The following is a 19,397-nucleotide window of genomic DNA, read 5'->3' as shown; positions in this document are numbered from 1 at the left end:
TTGGTTGAGGTAGGGTCTCATGAACTTTTTGAATGAGTTGGTCTCAAACTGTGATCCTCCCCATTTCCACCACCTGAGTAGCTGAGATAACAGATGTGAGCCACTGTGACAGGCCCATCAATTATAATCTTATTCCTGTGTAAAGTGGTAAATGAATCTTGCATCCATAACAGAATAAATGGGTAAATATCTTCCTCACTGTAGCAGAAATTGTGTAGCATCTGAAGGTAAACGTCATTCCAGTGAAGAGTTTTACCTAAAGGAAATCAACTCACTGTACATTTTGGAAAGATCACTCTAGCCCCTGCATAGAAAATGAATTGGAAGAGATCAACAAAGATTCTGGACAAATTTGTAAATCTGAGATAGGACCATCACTTCTTGCTGTGCTCTTCAAAGGATACTATCTATCCTTGGGTAAACCAGAGCCAGCTCTACCATTTGCCCTGCTGGCAAAACCAAAAGCTGCAGGCTCTAGAGTCATTTTTCTCTGAAGACCAGCATTCATCAATTTAATGCACATGCACCAATGGGGAACAGTGACACTGTGAAGACCATGCGGCAATATGGAAAAATACCCATGGCATAATGTTATGTGATGAGAAGAAAATAAAAATGGGAGAATTATAGTATTTTAAATATATACAAATTTTAAAATGATTATATGGTCTGACAAAATATACATGTATAATGAAAATTGAAACAATACAAAAATCACATTAGTTGTGGAAATAACACAATAAATTATGTACTTTAGATTTAAAAAAATTATACATAGCAATAATACAATTGTTTCAATGGGTGAAGAAGATGATTCAGATATTAATTTTAGTCCTACATGAAATCAAATGTAATCTATGCATTTTCTTGACCAAATTAAGCATATGAATCATTTATTTATAACATAAGTATTCTTTAGGATAAAGCCTCCAAATGATTCAAATGATTGATTTGTTTTGTAAATTTTTTGGTTTCTTTTTTTTTTTTTTGCAGTGCTGGCCTCATGCTTCCTAGGCAGGTGTTTTACCACTTGAGCCAGTCCACCAGCCCTGATGAAAAGTTTGTACTAAGAAAAAACAATTTAAAAATGCCTGCTGTATCACAAGACCACACTGGTATCTAACTGCCTGATGAAGACTACTTGAAAATTTAAAAATTGGGAGCTGTCTTAAGTACATTATAATAACAATTGGTAATTGTTTTCCTTTTTTTAAATTGTTTATTCACATGTGCATACATTTCTCCCCCCTACCCCCCTGCCCCCTCCCTCTCCCCCCACCCACCCCTCACTTCCAGGCAGAATCTGTTCTGCCCTTATCTGTAATTTTGTTGAAAAGAAAGTGTAAACAATAATAAGAAAGACAAAGCGTTTTTGCTAGTTGAGATAAGGATAGCTATACAGAGAGAGTCCTAGAGTTACTTCCATGTACAAATGTGTTACACACCAAGTTAATTCATCTCTAACTGACCTTTTCACTAGTTCTTGATCCCCTTCTCATATTGACATCTGTCACTTTAAGGTTTCTGTATTAGTTCCTCTGCAGTGGGGACATCAAACACTTTCATGTTTTGGGTTTCCTACCTATCCCCATATCTCCTGTATGTGCTTTTCCCTTATCATGTGACCCAAATCCAACCACATTGCTGTACTTGCCCTAGATCTAAAGTCCACATATGAGGGAGAACATATGGTAATTTAAAATTTAGTACATACTACATTACAGTGAGGAGGAAAGCACTATTTTTATTAAATAGTGCTGAACAAATTGGATATCTATAATTTTAAAAATTATATATGATTCCTTACCTCATCCCATATGGAAAAATCAAATAATGTAAGTCCAAATTTGAATAATAAAATGACGTTTCTAGAAGATAATATGGAAATTGTTTTCACAACTTGGAAAAAGGAAAATATCCTAAAAATAAAAGTTAATAAATCGAGCTACATTAAAATGAAGAATTTCTGTTGGTCAAAAGAATAATTAAGGGAGTTATGCAAGTTTTTTCACTTTGTGAAAACTTATCCAACTATATATTTATAATCATGTGCAGTTTTCTGACATGCATACCATATTTAAAGTATTTTTTGAGATTCTAATACAATTTTAAATTTTAATTTTATTAAGATTCTAATAAAAATTTTGTTTAAATTTTTATTAATTTAAACTAAAAGAAAAAAGAGCACCCCACTGTTAACAATACCACTTTTTCGATAGCAAGCTGTATATATAGCAATAAGTAGCAAATATAACAACTATCACAGGTCCAAGTGATAATAACTTACTCATTCCTAAGAGTTTACATGAAATATAGAATTTAAAACTCACAATCCCATGAGATAGATACTATGGTCATCTTCATTTTACACAGAGAGTAAAAAAGTAACATTCATCTAAGATCACATATTTGAGTCATGATTTTAACCCAGGAAGTATGACACGCTAAAAGCCACATTACAGCATGTATTTGTTTAAATGTATACAAGTTGAAATGATATGGAAATGAACTGTGGGACACCATGGTGAAGAAAATGTGCTACCCCGGACCAAATTTACTGAGAAAATTAAGGCAAGAGAGATTGAGGAAAGTGTTTTTTTTATAGCCTCTATAAATATCAGAATGAGATTATTGAGACTCTGCTAATGAGGTCAATTTCAAAATATTTAATTATTTCATCTGAAATATCCAAATTAATTCTAAGTAGACGTAGCACCCGGTAATTTTTCTTCAGTGGAGAGAATGGATCAGATTGGCTATAGATTGGTAATAATAAAGTTGCCAATGTCTTTCCTTATTTTTCTTGCCGTACTCATGCTCACAACTCTGTCACAGTCTCATCAAATTGCTATAGTTTCTGAAGCCTAAATAGCCCAGTGCTAGAATCTATAGAGCAAGGTAAATAATAGCATTAATTTCAGCCAATACAAATTCAAGTGAAATGGAGATGTGACTCTGAATTTGGTGAGAATCCTTCAGGCAGGATAAAATTTCAGAGAGGCGAAACCTGGCTGAAGTGATGGCTTTTCTGAGACTCTAGCCAAAGCACAAGGCAAGTGCTTCACCATCAAAGTGAGGGTCACTATGATCCTCTCCTTGTTTTCCTCTCTTAAGAAGCTTAACTAAACCTTTTGGGTCTGGGCAACATGCCACCATTTTGGAATAATTTACCCTGATTCTCATGCTCCCTTTCTGAATCACTTTCTATTGTGTTCCAAAATTGTCTTTATGGATAATTCTCTATTCATGTACACACATGTATTCTCTAACAAATTTTAAATAGCTTGAGAACAGGATCTGTGTTTGTCTTATCTTTTAATTTTTTTACAACTTCTTTTATTTTGAAATGATATGGTTATGATTTGAATTTGAATTCAAATTTCAGGTCCTGGTAACTTAGTCTCCCAATTCATAGGTTAACAGTGTTTGGAGCCGAGATCTTTGGCAGATGATTGTGTCATGAGGGTTCTGTCCTCTGTATGGATTAATCATCCATCAATGGATTCAGGGATTAATGGGTGGTGAAGGGAGTAGCTTTGTTGTAAAAGTTCTTTCTCTCTCTCTCTTGAAGACTTGTTCTGTCTTGCCATGTGATGCTCTCCACTATGTTATGATGCTGCAAGAAGGCCCTCCCTAGATGCTGAGCAGATGTCAGAACCATGCTCTTGAATTTCAGACTCCATAACCATGAAATAAATAAGTCTCTGTTCATTATAAATTATGCAGTTTGTAGTATACAGTTACAAAAACAGGAAACAGACTAAGACAGAAATATATCATAAGATACTGCAAAAAAAAAAGTAGGGATTCCACATAGTCTTCACTCAGTTTTCCCCAATGATAATATCATACATAACTGTAGCATACTGTCAAAACTATGAAATCAACCTTATATGACCCACCAACATAAAAAATAAATCAATGAATGCCTACACTTACTACCCAGGTTTGGAAATAAAGCATTACAAATGAAGTTTCTCTCTTTATATCAGTTTTAGTGTATTTTTCCAACATATTGTGTATTTCATCTAAATTTGTGAATATACATATTTAATTATGAATATACATATCATGTATATGGATGTATATGTGTATATGTATATTCATGCATACCAGTCTTACATATGAAAGACAGTTTCCTGATTAAATTAGGAATCTTTATATGGGGAGTTTATCCTGGAATATCTGGGTGGGCCCAATGTAGCCATAGGAACCTTATAAGATGGAGGCAAGAAGGTCAGTCAGAAAAAGGAATGGTACAATGGAACCAGGGGTTGAAGTTAGGGAATGCAGGTAGTCAAAGAATGCAAGTAGTCTTCACAAACTGGAAAAGGTAAGAAAATTTATTCTCCTTAGAAATCTGCAGAAGGAATACAACCCTCTGCTATCTCAATCATAGAATTATGACTTCCATAATATAAGAAAGTAAATATATATATGATCATAAGCCACTAAGTTGATGGTAATTTATAATTACAGCAATGGGAAACTAATATGTATAGACACTAGTTCTCATACAATTTTAGTACCATGCCCACTGCTATAGTTTCAGTCTGGAATGTCTCCCAAGGGCCCATGTGTTAAAGTCTTGGTTCTCAGACTGTGACACTTTTGGGAAGTGGTAGAAAATTTAACAGGTGGGCCCTGGTGGAAGGAAGTTAGGTCACTGGGGTTATGCCCTTGAAAGGGATGCTGGAACCCCAAACTGTTCTTCTCTTTCTTTGCTTCCCAGTTGCCATAAGGTGTGGGCTTCCTCTGTCATGTGCTCCTACTATAGTGTACTGCCTTGCCACAGGCCCAAAGGCAATGGGACCAACTGACCATGAATTGAAACTTCCAAATTGGTGAGCAAAAATAAACCTCTCCCTTTCTTATGGTTGATTATCTCAGGTATTTTGTTATAGTAATGGAATGCTGAGTACCACCTCAGTTGTAAACACTACACATAGGAAAACACTGCCCAATGAACTCCACTAGACAAACAGGGAAAATACTATGCATAGATTAAAGCAACTGTGGAAGAGTTTTGGCTTGAGGCAACGAAGCTTGTTGCTAAGGTGATGGCTGATTAAAGGGAAGCTCTGCCTGCTCAATGTCCTGTTTCCTGTACTACTTTGGCTTCCTTTACTCTGTAGCATCCTAGCTAAGAAGAAGCCATTCATCCTTCAGCAAATGAATTCTGCATTGAGGTAGGGCATAACTATGGTTCTTTCTGCTCCTGACCTGTACTCTTTCTCCCAGATTAAAATAAGTTTGGAAATGTTTTCTTAAATTGAGAAAAAAATGATTTATTGTGTTTCTGCATAACTTCAAAAATGTTTATTATAAACATACTAGCCAAATACCATCCCAGAGAAACTTACTTTGTTAATACTTTAATAGATTCCTCTGTGGTCACATTTCTATTCATGTTTGCTTATGACTTAAAAATGATTCAATGATTATCTTCAGTTTCATTGTTAAAACGTGTGATGAACATTTTTATATTACCTATAATATATCTCTACAATATGTTTGTAATGACTGAATAGAGTTCTATGACAAGAAAAAAAATTATGTAACCATTTCATTCAACATGGGTATTTGTACTGTTTCTAATTTTCCATTGTTTTCCTTACAATTACTTTTGCATGCCTTAGAAGATTCCTAAGAATAAAATTCTGAAACTAAGAATATTAAAATCTTTACAGATATTTCCAAATTTTCCATTTGACCATTATAAATTTTTTGTTAAAATTAATATTTGAAAGGGAATTAATTGCAAGTTTGGGTGAATAAAAAAGAGGGAAATAAATGGCTAGCTCTTGGGGGAATGAGAGAAGAGTCTTTTTATTTTGTATTTTGCAAGTTAGGCAAGAAATTGTGCTTGTTTTCCTGTTTGGGAAGTGGCATAACTTCCTAAGGAGAAAATAGAAGTGAGGAATTTTTTTTTCTAGGGACATTAAGATGAATTTTTAAAAACTTCTTGAGTCAGAGTTTTCAGATTTCAGAAAGGAATTGTGGATAAACAATCCTTATTATAGTAGAATGCATGATGTCTTTTCAAAATCTTTCTGTTTAAGAAAAGTTTCATGGAAACCAGCCAACAGAATAGAGTGATTTAATCAATACAATCAGTCTGTGAAGGCTGCCTTGGCAGATTACATAGATTCTTAGGTGGAAAAACTAAATCTCTCGTTTACTAAATATTGCCATGACAAAGATCATGGCAACCACAACAGCTGAACACAAGGCCAGGCAGCATTAGGTAGACCTAACCCAACAAAGTATAACTACTTCAGTGTATGGTCTATTGCTTGTGTCACCTGCTAGGATTACCTGTTCTGGCGCCTTATAAACTTGAAATGAAAAATGAAATCAATTTCCAATTAATTGACTTTCTCTTCAATCTTTTCCACCTAAAGCCCACAAATGTATATTTATCCTAAATATAATAATAACAACAGCAATGAATAGTAACAACATATCAAATAACTTCTATATGCCAGGCACTATGCTTCGTACATCACATACATATTTTAGTTTGATTTTACAATAATAGGAAGATATTATTATTTAGTGTGTTTATACTGAAAATGAGAAAATTGGCTAAGGGTCCATCACTAGGGAGAGGCACAGCAGAAATTTGAATCCTGGTGTGTTCTCTGTTATTGCTTCTAGGTGGGTCTCTTTACTAAGTGACCTTGTTGCTTTAGGCTTTAATTAGTATTTCCAGGTCCCATAAATAAATGTATACATATTCCTTGTTCTTATCCATCTAATGCCTATGGGAAAAACTTAAAGAAACCCAGTAACCATCAGAGTCTTTTCTCATCTCCAGTTTTTCCACCTTTTAAGTATATTACAGGTTTGAAAGAGCAGTGGAGAGATGGAGGGAAAACAACTTTTCTTCACTATCTTCAAGGGCATAATTTTAAAACTTATTTATAAAGTTTCTGGGTTTTTTGTAGTTTGTTTTTTATTTCTTTGGTCTGGTGTGCATAGTTCTGATTAGGAACAGGCTGTATTTTTCCTGTTGGAAATATATACCAGGCATAGCACAGATGGTAAAAGAAACACCCAGGGCAGGAACCTTTGGGGAGAGGCTTCTGGGAATGATGTATGTCAATGTTAGTGACAGGGTGAGGTAGACAGCCTCTGATATGATCTGGAAATAGACATTCCAGGCCATCAATCCAAAAGACAGAATGCATAAAAAGAAGAGGCAATCTCTGAAGACAAACACATTTATTTAGATTCTTTTAATGTGAGAGAATGGATGTGGCTAGGGCTTTCCTGAGTCCTAGTAAGGTGATAGGAAGGCTCTCTCTTTACCCCACTTCCTCTCCATCTTTCCTTCTTTTCATTCTCTAATGCCTCTAAACTGATTGTAAACATTTGGACAAGTTGTTTCCCTCTTCTGGCCTGAGGCTCCTCATCTGTAAAATAAACACACTGCTCTGCCCGGTCTTTGCCAGTCTCAACGTGTCACAGTCCTACAGGTGATCACTTTACAAATCAGGTCAGGATGAAAATGCACTTCTGCCCTCCACCAACCAGGAACATTACCACACTGCCACATTGCTGATTTTCGCAACTCCTCTCAGTGTTTACTTCTCTTCATAAGGGTTTATGGTGTTTCATGCTAGTCTCTGGATGACCCTATACTCTAATTTTGGAAGCTACTGGCCTGATTCTCTCCCAAGTACTCCAGGACTAAAATAATCCCCAGTCATTTCCCTATTACCTACATCAAGATTTCCACAGTAACAAACGGTCACAGTATAAGTAGATGTTTTCTAGTATTTTTTTAAAGGAACTAGATATAATATCAAAAGGAGCAGGGATTATAAAAGCAATCTTCCTTACTTTAAACATTTTTAATAGCAAAAATATTTGTATGTAAAAATACTATACAAATTTCAATACATATAAAATAAATGAATGAATGTTTAGTATTAATTCATCATACAAAATTCAAATGTACAATGTTCACATGTTATGAAGTATAATGATAGGTATGAAGCTATTTTGATGATCCCGAGAATTACAAATGGGATTACAACAACAATAGTACTCTGATAATAGCCTCCTTGGTTTATATAGTTCAATGTTCCATTTTGTTTAGCTATAGAACATGATAAAATCTAAACAGGTAAGTAGTTGAAGTCATTATTGTTTTTTAAACAGCTAAATGTTTTAAACAGCTTCAATTTCCTTCAATTGCACAACAGAGGAAGTTTTACAATAAGGTTCTAGCAGAAATTAATGAATATGTGGCCAAATGTGCTGTGAAATTCAATATATAAGATGTATTTATTTTAGATTACACGTGAAGCGGAATGCCTGCATGAGTGGGCACCATTAGGTGATGGATGACACCTTCCACTTGGCAGCCCACAGAATAAATCCAAGTGACCTTATCCTTTATGCTTAGCTATATTAATTTGTTAGATGCAAATGTATTTTGCAATATTTAAATTTTCTTTGAGATGAAAGAAAACTGAACCAACATAAACTGTCATTAGCCATAACAGAAATTAGTAATCTGCATGAAGTCCCTTTAGTTTCTCCTTATAAACTTTAAATTCTCAAAGATGTTATGGTTATTGGAATCACAATTTTACTACATTTTTAATACTCGTGAATACAGGGAAATCTTTAACAGTCTCTGCCCTCAAAAGAGCCCCAGTTTTATTTTAACCTCTGTGACCAAATTCTTCTCTGGGGAAGATACCAAACTAGAATTTTCTTTGCAGGGATTAGAATATCTCTCCTTTCAGAAAGGGTAGGATGTTTGGGAGTGAAACTTAGCAGTGACCCCCATCAAACCCTACTTACCCCTAGAATCACTTGGTTCACTTGATTAATGAATGCGTTCTTGAGGGGCTCAAATCTAGAGACTCTACTTGAGTAGTTTGAGGTTGAGACCTGAAATCATTATCACCAATTAGGTGATTCTGAAGATTGTGAGTCTGACATATTGGACTATGAGATAAAGTTGTGTTTGAAACCTTTGGTCCCAATAACATATACCAAGACAATAACTTTAAATATGATTTTTAAAACACGCTTATATTCTTTCTTAATGAGACTTTTTTTCTCAGGTTTGTATTCATTTACTATGATGAATCCAGCATTTCTCAGTCTTGGCACAACTGACATTTTGAGCCATGTTCTTGTTTGCTGAGGGGACTGTCCAGTGCCTTTTAGAATATTCAGCAGCATCCCTAGGCTCTACCACTAGATGCCAGCAGCACTCCCCTAGTAATGGCAACCAAAGCTCTCCAGACATTGCTAAATATCCCCTGGAAGGCAAAATTGCTCCCCGTTGAGAAGCAGTACTCCAGGAAAATCATCACATCTCTTTGGGACTTCAAATTTCTATATCATAATATGGGGGGGGGTAAGGTGCCCCTCATCCCAGTGGAATTAGAGAAGATTTAGGATAAGTGATATTGGTAAAATTAATAACTAGTTAGAAATATATAATTCAAATTTAATACCATCCCATACTGAAAATTAAATCTCAAGTGGTCTAGAATCCAGTGGAAAAAATTGATAAAATATGGAAAAAATGTAAAGAATATAGCTTTTAACATTGGGATAAAGAAAATCTGCCTTAGTAAAACAGAAAACCTAGAAGTTAAAAATAAAAATTTCAAGGGCTGCCAGAAAGGCTCAAGGGGTACAGTACCTGCTTAGCAAGTTCAAGGCCCTGAGTTCAAATCCCAGAACAGCCAAAACAAATAAATATGTGTATGAATATAAATAAATATAAAAACCTCAAAAGACTTATCTCCATAACATTTGAAGACTTCTATGAAATAATAACTAAAATAGGCTAATAATTTAAAAACAGTCCATCAAGAAAAATTAAGAGGCCAAAATTCATTTAAAAACTCATAATTTAAATATAAATCAGGAAAATGCAGACTACAATGAGATATCATCTTGATCTCATTAGACTCGCAAAAATTTAAAACATTTTTGGAATGTACAATGGTTGAAGAAAGGCATGGAATAATACTCATGTTTGTGTCCTATTATGAGAAATCACATTGGTTTAATCTTTTAGGAAGAAATTTATCTTCCTAGATAGCTGACAAAATGCTGACTGTGCGTAATCTTTCACCAGTGTTCTGCACCCATAAATTCTATCCTTTAAAAGTATTCTTATGTGTACGTACAATATGTATAAGGGTACTTGCTTGAGTTATATAACTATTTGAATATCTAGGCGCACAAAAATATCTTGAAAGACATACATTAAACTGTTTATAGGAACTAATTTCAGAAAGAAAAGTAGGGTGCGCATTCTAATCTATGTACATCATGGTGTTTGAAGTTTTACTACAAATATTTGTTCTATACTTTTTATCAAATACAGAATTTTATACTGTGTAATTTCTAAATAGAGATAAGTGAGGAGGTTGAACTAAATGGTTTCTGAAATCTATGACTTTAGCTCTAAACACTGTGACTTAAGCCTCATTTAGAAATAAATTAGAAATGTAAATCATTAAATTTCTAACCATACCATATGTTCTGTTAGGAAAAAAAAAGCAAAGGAGAAAGTTATTACAATTCTTACAATATGAACTTACAATATTTGATTCCAGGTTGTATAGATTGATTTTTGCATTGATTCTCACAGCATTTTGTTTGTTTGCTTGCTTGCTTGCTGAGTCAGGGTCTCACTATGTAGCTCAGGATGGCCTCAGTCTTACTATCCCTCTATCTCAGCCTCCCTGGTGCTGGGATTGCAAGCATGCAGGTTGGCTCATATAATTTTATATTAATAGTAGATTATCTGAGGCTCTAAGAGGGTGAGTGGTCTGACCAAGATCACTGGCCCAGGAAGAGATGGAGCCTGGGTCACACTTGAATCAGTGTATGGGGAATGTGATTGCTGCTCTGTATAAACAGATGTTTCCAAGTTTCTCAAGTAGGTGGAGAAATTCTGCATTATTTATGAGCTTTGGGGAAGAAAATAGGAGGCCATGGTGTGAGAGCAACTGTCCAGCAGAAAAATACTCATAACATGCATGAGGTAAAGTTGCTGAGATGTGGTTGGTGTTCATTCTGCACCAGGCACTGCACTTCTGTCTCACATAATCCTCACAGCAGCCCTAAGGAGGAGATATCATTACTGTTCACATCTTGCAAATTTGGATACTGAGGCACATGGACCTTGAGAAAATATCCTAAAGCGATGTATGTAGCAAGTAACAGAGCTTTTTGCCACATTTTACAACCTATCTTCTTGATTACTATATATGCTGAATAATGTTTAAAGGGTTTGCTGCAGCTAGACTTTGAGAAGGAAGAACTGTAAACTAAGATGTTAGGTGATTAAGCAACTCCTTGGCCAATGCTAGCAATCTGAGACAAAGTTGTGTATTTCCTTGAATATGGAACGATTTGCAGTGTTCAACACTTGGAGTGCAGTATGTGAAGAACCATGACCCGTTGATTGATGTAGAATTTGTAGTCTAAGCATGTGCAAGCATGTCTGACAACCCAAGGGCAGATAAACCACTCCCATTTGCCTGAAGACCCTAGAGTCTCCAGGAAGGTAACTCATATTAAGAGGGGTGGCGGGTGAGTTTGACTCAACACAAATATTTTGGTCATTAGACTGTATAGCAATTATGACAAGATCATTGGCTGTGACTCAGTTTGGTTTCATGGTACAATCCCCATGAACCTCAAATTGTGGTTTATTATTCCTGGACATATATCCAAAGGAATGTGCTCCAAGACATGATAAGAGCCACTTGCACACCCATGTTTATTGCACTACTATCCACGATAGCCAAGCTTTGGAAACAGCCCAGATGTCCTACGACTGATGAATGGATTAAGAAAATGTGGTATATATACACAGTGGAGTTTTAGTCAACCATAAAAATGAATGGAATTATATTGTTTGCAGGTAAATGGATGAAACAAAATTGTATTTCTGGGTCTGTCTGAAGGGATTATGGGAGACAAGAGAAGGAAAGAAAATGTTAGAGAATGGAAAATATTGAAATGACCCACCCATATCTGAATATAATATAATGTGCTGCTCTGTAAATTGTTGAAGATTAGGGAAGCATGGTGATAGAGAATGAGTAGATAATGGGGGGAGGGAATTAATTTGCTTAAAGCATGATATATACAGGCTGGAAGTGCCAAGGTGAAACCCCCTTGGACTAACAATATGCACTTTAAAAGAAAATGAAGAACAGGAGGGTAAAGCAGTTCTTTTCTGGGGCTAGGTACCAGTGTGGGTGAGCATAAGGAAAGGGTGAATATGATAGATATATTTTGTATTCATATATGTGGATAGAATAATGAAATCTGTTGAAATTGTTCTAAGAAGGGGGTCGGGGGAGGAGGGAGAATGATGGTGGGGATAAATCTAACCAAGATATATTGTAAGCACATATGTAAATATCACAGTGTATCCCTGTATACAACTATTATATGCTAATAAAAAAGAAAAGGAAGGGAGGGAAGGAGGGATACAGCAAGGAAGGAAAAAAGGAAGGAAGGAAAGAAGGAAGGAAGGAAGGAAAAATAATATTGTGGTTTATGAAATCTGAAAGAATTGGTTTAATAAAACTCAGCTCAACACTGTGGATAAAGCAGCACTAACTTGAAACTCTCTAATTTGTAACTCAAATAGAAAAGAGGCAGGGATTAGAGGGTAATTAGTAATCTCATGATGAAAACCAGGTTTTTTTTTCTAAACTAATTAGTTTATTGCCATCAACTCTCTCATTAATAAGCCTCTGCAGGATTAAAAAATATATCAGTCCAATATAGGAGTTGATCTTGCCTGAGTATTTTGAAGCAAATAGCTCAAATAGCTGTATCTGCCAAATTTATGATGGAATCATTGAGAATTATTTTGAATCTTAAATTCGGAAGAAAACTTCTTAAAGAAACAATCCATAGAGTAGGATAATTGCTTTCTGATAGCAAGTGAGGCCTCGTCCTCAAATGGGGAAGAGGACATTGAAATGACATCCTCTTTGATCATCATACTAAATTGTGAATTTAAATATCTGGATTTTACTTCTGTCTTTGCCACAATCTAGCTAGGCAATGTTGAGCAAGTCATTTAAGGAATCTTCGCATTTCTGACAATGAAAGCCGAGTGAGATTTTATTTTATTTTAGGCTATATAGCATTTTGGTATCCTAAAATGTTAATGTTGAGACCTCACTTTGCATAACTTCAGAACAAGCTCAGTGGGGTCTGAGGAATATGGCTCTGCAGAGCCAGACAATTGTCCTCTCAGCATTTCTAATTAGGTCAAACCTCTCCTCTCCAGCAGGTCAGCAATAGTGGGGATGTTCAGATGGGTCCAGATAATGCAGGCAGCCTCTTCACACCTATCCAGCTAGCAGGAGTGGCTGGGGTTGACTCACTCTTCACAGACTCATCTTTCCAGTTCTAGCTGTGGCTCCTTCACCTACCACATTCCCAAGTCTGCAACCTGACGTGGCTGCTGTTAGGGTAGCTCTGAAGAATTGATGAAAAGTTAGAGAGATGTTTTACTTTAACATTTTTATCAACTGATAACACAGCGTTTTATTAAAATTGTCAAACAAATCTTCCTTTCTGGCCTGCTCATTTATTTGTAGAAGAAGGAATCATTCTCATTTCTTTATATTCAATTTAACTGGAACATTTAGTTCATGAAAATAACTAGGCTGTAACTCATTGTTCTAGTTCTTGCAGATGATTTAATTACTAGGTATCAATCTGTCAGCAATTAACTACTGATTACAAATCAAATTAAAAATTGCATCTATGTAACTGAATAGGCAGAAATGGGCTAAACAGAAGATTTGTTTTTCTTCTAGTCAATGTTTTCATCTATCACTAAAGTTTTCAACATTTTAAATAAAAGGAATTATCACTACATTTGGTTTTCAACCAGAGGAACATTGTATGGCTTCATGGGTAAGCCATAGAAAGTGACTGCAGAAACTTCCAGTGTCTTCTGTAGGCTTCATATCATGGTATCTATTAAAGAAAGATAAAAACTATGAGTAGAGGGAAGATGCTTCCTGTGGTCCTTATTATGTGGTGATGGACAACAGGGTTGGTATGGGCTGCATCACGTGCACGAAACTCCAGGTTGCATCAAAGAAAGTTTTACACACCTAGGAGTTAAAGGATTGGCTGGTGGTTACAAGTCCTTTCAGGGAGGAGCTGGAGGAACCAGATAGCATTGGGACATCCTAGACAACATTTGCAGCCTGCTTCATGTTCTTCCATTCCTATAACTAAGCTGCTTAATATGCTTCAGATTTTGGAAAAGGAATTGCATCTGGAAGATATATGACTTTTTAGACCCACAGATCCTTCTTCTGACTTTAGATGTAGTTATTACATTGCCAGAAAAAAATAAATGCTGACGTTGGACAATGTCAGAAATCTTGTCAAGAGCATGGATTATTTCACACAGACTGGAGATGTGCCTTCTGATTCTGGTGGCTTATTTGTTCCAAAGAAATGTGAATTCAGGACATTTGCCAACTAAAGCTGTGGACCCAGAAGCATTCATGAATGTTGTAAGTTGGGGTTTCTCATATTTTGGGGATATGAAGTATTACATGCTAACATTTGTATCTGTGTAGTATCTGCATAGTGTATTATTTTTATATATTGTGGTGATTCATGTGTAGAAGAGTATCATGACAATGTAGCATATTTGACTGGAAAGTATGCCAAACTGGGTGTCAGTAGGCCTAGCAGCTCCTCAAACAAATTCAATAATTTGGGTGAATGGCTTAATCTCTTTGAGATTCAAACACAATCTAATTTTTCCTCAAATTCTTAGTATCATCCTATGAACAAATAACTGAGATATTTTAGGCTAATCTCAGACCTTTGATTATTTCCATTTTGTTTTCACTTTTTTATTCTTTTCTCACTTTCTCCAATATTATAAAGATATCAGCCCTGACTTTTTGCTATCTGGGCACCCACTTAGAGTAACACTTGGTACCATTCTAATCTACTCTTACTGTCTTGCTCTGCACTGCTAACTCCGAGGAATGAAAAGACCTTGAGAATGCTAGAGAAGTGTGTGTGAATAAAATGCAGAAAGGAGGTCTCCCAGAGAATTTTTATTTTTGGCTTACTTCAAATTCTAAGTTGAGTTTTAGTAATGGCCACTACATAGTAACATTTATCCTGTAGCAGACAAAGCTTTTACTGAAGAGACACAATTTCAATTTGTCTTCACGGTCCTATGCTGGAGATATGATCATCTATGTTTTTCAAATCAAGAAACTGAGATTAAAGAGGCTAAACCAGTTAGACAAGCCTCCACCTCTAGTACAAAGTAGACCTGCAATTTAAATTCAGACCTGCCTAAACACAAGCCTGTAATTATCACCACTCTGCAATGAACCCTCCCATGTGAGAAGAAGGAGAGGCTCCCTCCAGATGAGTGAGATGCTTGTGTGCCATGTCCATACTCCACAGACTTACATAATACCTACAAAAAGAAACTTTAACATTCACTTATGCAGGCTTAAGACCCTTTTTATAGAGGCCCCTTTGTTTTCTAATGTGTTTTTCCTGTACAGATTCTAAAACTGAAAGGTCATAGAAAAATTCTGAATCTGCATGGTTATAAATATCAGGTTTCTTCCATCCATTCCAATGATTGACTGACAGTTTGTCCAGAGAGTTAACACATTTGTTCAGACCCTTGGGATCATCCTCTGGCTCCAAGCATGTCCCACACAAACCCTCTAGTGTAGGGGTGGAGGAAATCTCTAACTACACATTAAAGGCAACCTGCCTAGTTCTACCTTCTGAGTTTTCCCAGCACTCAAACACTATTGAGATTTCAGAAAGGGTTTCTCAAAACTAAAACACAGTGAATTGGGCTCTGCCATTGAGAAATTATGTCTGGAAGACAAAGTAAAATAGGAAATTCATATAATTATTGGTTCAAATTCAATAAAATAGAATAAAAGTAGTTGACAGTCTGAATTAGTTTTGACTCTACAACAATATATGTGGATTGTAGTCTGTCCTATACTTCAGTGTACAAATGGCTTTATCCATGTTAATTTTTAGCTTGTGTTTACTGACAACCAACTAGATTGCTGATGTGATGGTATGCAGTGATGGGCACAGAGAGTTAAAAACATCACAACCCAGCTTAAAAGACAATTACTAGTCAAAGGAGTAATGATGCCAAGGAAGAAAATACAAAACAGGGTTAACTAATCCAGGAAGCTTCAAAAATTTTTTTTCTAAAGGAACATTTCTTAGACTGAAATCTGAATGATGAGTAAGAGTTAGGTTAGGGACTAATAGCAAAGGGATTGGTATGTTGGCATCATGGAGCAGTAGAGGTGTAGTGAGCCATGCTGTGTTTGGGAGGACAAATGTAGATCATATTTAGTTGGCTTTTAAACACTGCGGTTTTTTCTTATTATAAAAGCATTATGGGTTCATTATAGAAAAACTGAAATATGCAGAGCAGGACAATAATTGCTAATACACCTTGTTCTCAGAGCTAACCACTAACAACTATGTCATATGTCCTTTCTTTTTCCTCTAAATCTATCTTTTTTCTAAAATAAGAATGAAAACCTATTGTTTTTCAACATTTTTTTCTAGCAAAAATAGCATCATGAAGAATTTCTCAAGGTTTTGAATATCCTTCTATCATTTCAACTTCCTGCATTATGTTCCATTTTAGTGGGTATATGTGTATCACAGGTTGAATATTCTGTGGAACATAAAGACCCTAAAGCAGAATTCATGTGCAGAATGTTTATTAAGAAGTAATAACTGGGTGTAGTGGCATGCACCTGTACTCCCAGCTACCAGCAAGGCTGAAGAAGGAAAAGCACTAGAGCCTAAGAGTTTGAAACCAGCCTAATATAATAAGATGTTATCCTATTGCAAAAGAAAAAGACTGTAAGAAAGAGAAGGAGGTCAACATCTGTTGACAGGAAGAGGAGAAGCAGGAGTGGGTAATGGCTGAAGTCAAGTTGCCATCAAATTACAAAACAGCCTCAGCAAACCCCATTGGAAGGGAAGCTCCAGAGCTAAAAGAGCCCCTCAGAAATGTGTCAAGCTGGACTCAGATGACCAGTCTTTGCACCTTAAGGCACACCAGCCATTGGACATGGCAGGAATGGACTGGGACTATCCATCAAGGGCTCCCTGCTGACAGCACTCCTAGCAGATTGGATTAGTCCTTTATTGAAGGGGGATCTGGGAGGGATCTCAATATTTATTTCACCAGACTCTCAGTATAATTTTTACTGTTACAAATAATGCTGGGAAAAATGCCCTTACACTTAGTTTTAATGCATTTCTCTGATTTTTTCCTTAAGTTAGATTTTCAGGAGTAACCCATTGTACTGAAAGCTCAAATATTTAACTGAAAGTTAAATATGAAATGCAATCACAACTTGTCAATTCACAATATAATTAAAAAGTTAAATATTCATATTTAAAATATAGATGGACAGACACATACATACATATATATGTACAGGCATGCATAGATATGCTACTGTCAAGAATGGTTATCAAACTTGAAAATTTCTTACCTTTTAGAATAGATTAGGTCTATATTTTCTATGTCCACAAACTTGTGTCCTAATATTATCCTGCCTAAACTCTCTTGTCACCTCTTATCTGTTGACCATCTGTAGACAATGTTCATTGAGGTTGTATTTTTTTTCATTCTAGAAGGTCGATTCCTCCAATCTCTACCTCCTAGGTTCTCTTGAGTTATTTCTATTCAATCCTCAGGGCCCAGCTCAAATTCTCCTTCCTCCATAAGACTAGCCCTCTTCATGGTGCTCTCTTTCCCTCCTCAGAATTCCTTTACTCCTTTCTTGACCCCACATCTTTCAACCTTGTTTGACACATTACATATAACCTTATTGGTTGTCCTTTCTTCTCATGTGTTATACATTTATCTTGTCTCCATAAGTCATCTACAATAGTAGTTCCTGAAGGTTAGTTTTCAATCAGCAACATCAGCATCACCTAGAAAGTTGTTAGAAATGTCAGTGTGTTGGATACTCCTCATACTTACTGACTACATCAAAATCTTTGAGAACAGTGTCTGGCATCTTGTGTTTCAACAAGTCCTCTGAGTAGTTCTGAGGAATGCTGAAAATTTTTTTAAGTTAAGTGTATAGTGGTCACACACACACACACACACACACTGCATTCCATAAGACTTGGTTAATTGGAACTTAATTTCAGTGGTAACTTGTGCCCATTGAGTAGCTACTAGTATGTGTTAAGCATTGTATTTAACGATATATGTGTATTATCTTTTTGCATTTCTTACAAAAATCCTATGAAGTATGAACTAACAGAGAAAGAAACAGGAATAGAGACACTTCAACTAAATTTCCCAACATCAGTCAGCCAATTTGTACATTAGTGATCGAGCCAGTAGTGGGACTCTAGGGCTTTCCTCTTAATGACTGCGCTCTATTGCCCTAGATTCTATGCTAGGCATTTGGGATCTGGCCTTCTCCACTCTTGCTCATTTTAAAGTAACCCCCTGATATAAATAGTTTCCTCATTCTCTGGATGATGACAATGGGCAAGAATAGTGAGGATTTTGGGAAATCTCTGCAGCTTTATATTTCCCAAAGAGTTTATGTATGTATGTATAGTGTAGAGATTTTTAATTGGTGGTCCATATATGGGCAATAAGGAATCTGAAACCCTTGAAATTATATGCAAAAATATTTATGTGTATCTACATATTTGTATCCATTTTTATAGCTCTCCTCAAACTCGCTAAGGGACCGTTAGTCTAAGAATGATTTAAAAATTACTGTTTTGAATTTGTGGTTTTTAGAATTAGAAAGAACTTTAATAAATGTGTGTGGCCAAGAGATTCTTATAACTAGTTCTAAAACAGGTTCCTTGCAGGCTGCATTAGAATTGCCTGATCTCTAACCTGAACTGGGCTGGGAATCTGGATGATTCTGGATGATTCTATTGTGCAGCTAGGTTTGGAATCAGTGCCCTGGTCCAGTGCTTCTCAAACATAAGTGTGTATCAAAATTCCCTAAAGAGACTATTGAGACCTCAAAGTTCCTAATTCAGTTGGTTTGGCTGGAATGTGATAACCTGCATTTTCTTTTGTGTTGTTGTTATTGTTATTATATATTAATAATTCAAGAGGGTTTCATTTTGATAATTCCACAGATACTTAAAAGTGGACTTTGAACAAGTCTACTTCCTCTATTATATTCCCTTAACTCACCTCTACTCTCCCATTTTTCAAGCAATATTTTGTGAATTTCATTATGCTTTCTTCCTCTGTATGTATGTGTGTGTGTGTGTGTGATGTAACTTACTTTGATCCTCTCAAGTGCCCAAGTGATGTTTATGGTTTTGGCACA

At 35.8% G+C, this 19,397-nt stretch overlaps 1 protein-coding gene across 4 annotated transcripts in view; it reads left to right on the top strand.

Annotated features, from left to right (window-relative positions):
• Positions 1 to 1,058: 1,058 nt before the first annotated feature.
• Lipm (lipase family member M) overlaps positions 1,059 to 19,397 on the top strand; it is a 33,716-nt gene continuing 15,377 nt past the window's right edge. The window contains exons 1-2 of one of the 4 annotated variants that reach the window (XM_074078817.1): positions 1,059 to 1,192; positions 4,733 to 5,189. Coding sequence is in view for 2 of the 4 variants with exons in the window: in XM_074078814.1 (XP_073934915.1) it covers positions 14,409 to 14,555 (147 nt within the window). In the remaining 2 variants the exon portion in view is untranslated. Of the gene's footprint in view, positions 1,193 to 4,033; positions 5,190 to 14,173; positions 14,556 to 19,397 lie in introns of those variants that run through there. The other 3 variants (XM_074078815.1, XM_074078814.1, XM_020170943.2) reach the window with 3 other exon arrangements.

Source organism: Castor canadensis, chromosome 7 (assembly GCF_047511655.1).
Source record: "Castor canadensis chromosome 7, mCasCan1.hap1v2, whole genome shotgun sequence".
NCBI lineage: Eukaryota > Metazoa > Chordata > Mammalia > Rodentia > Castoridae > Castor > Castor canadensis.
This window is presented reverse-complemented; position numbering and strand designations above follow the sequence as displayed.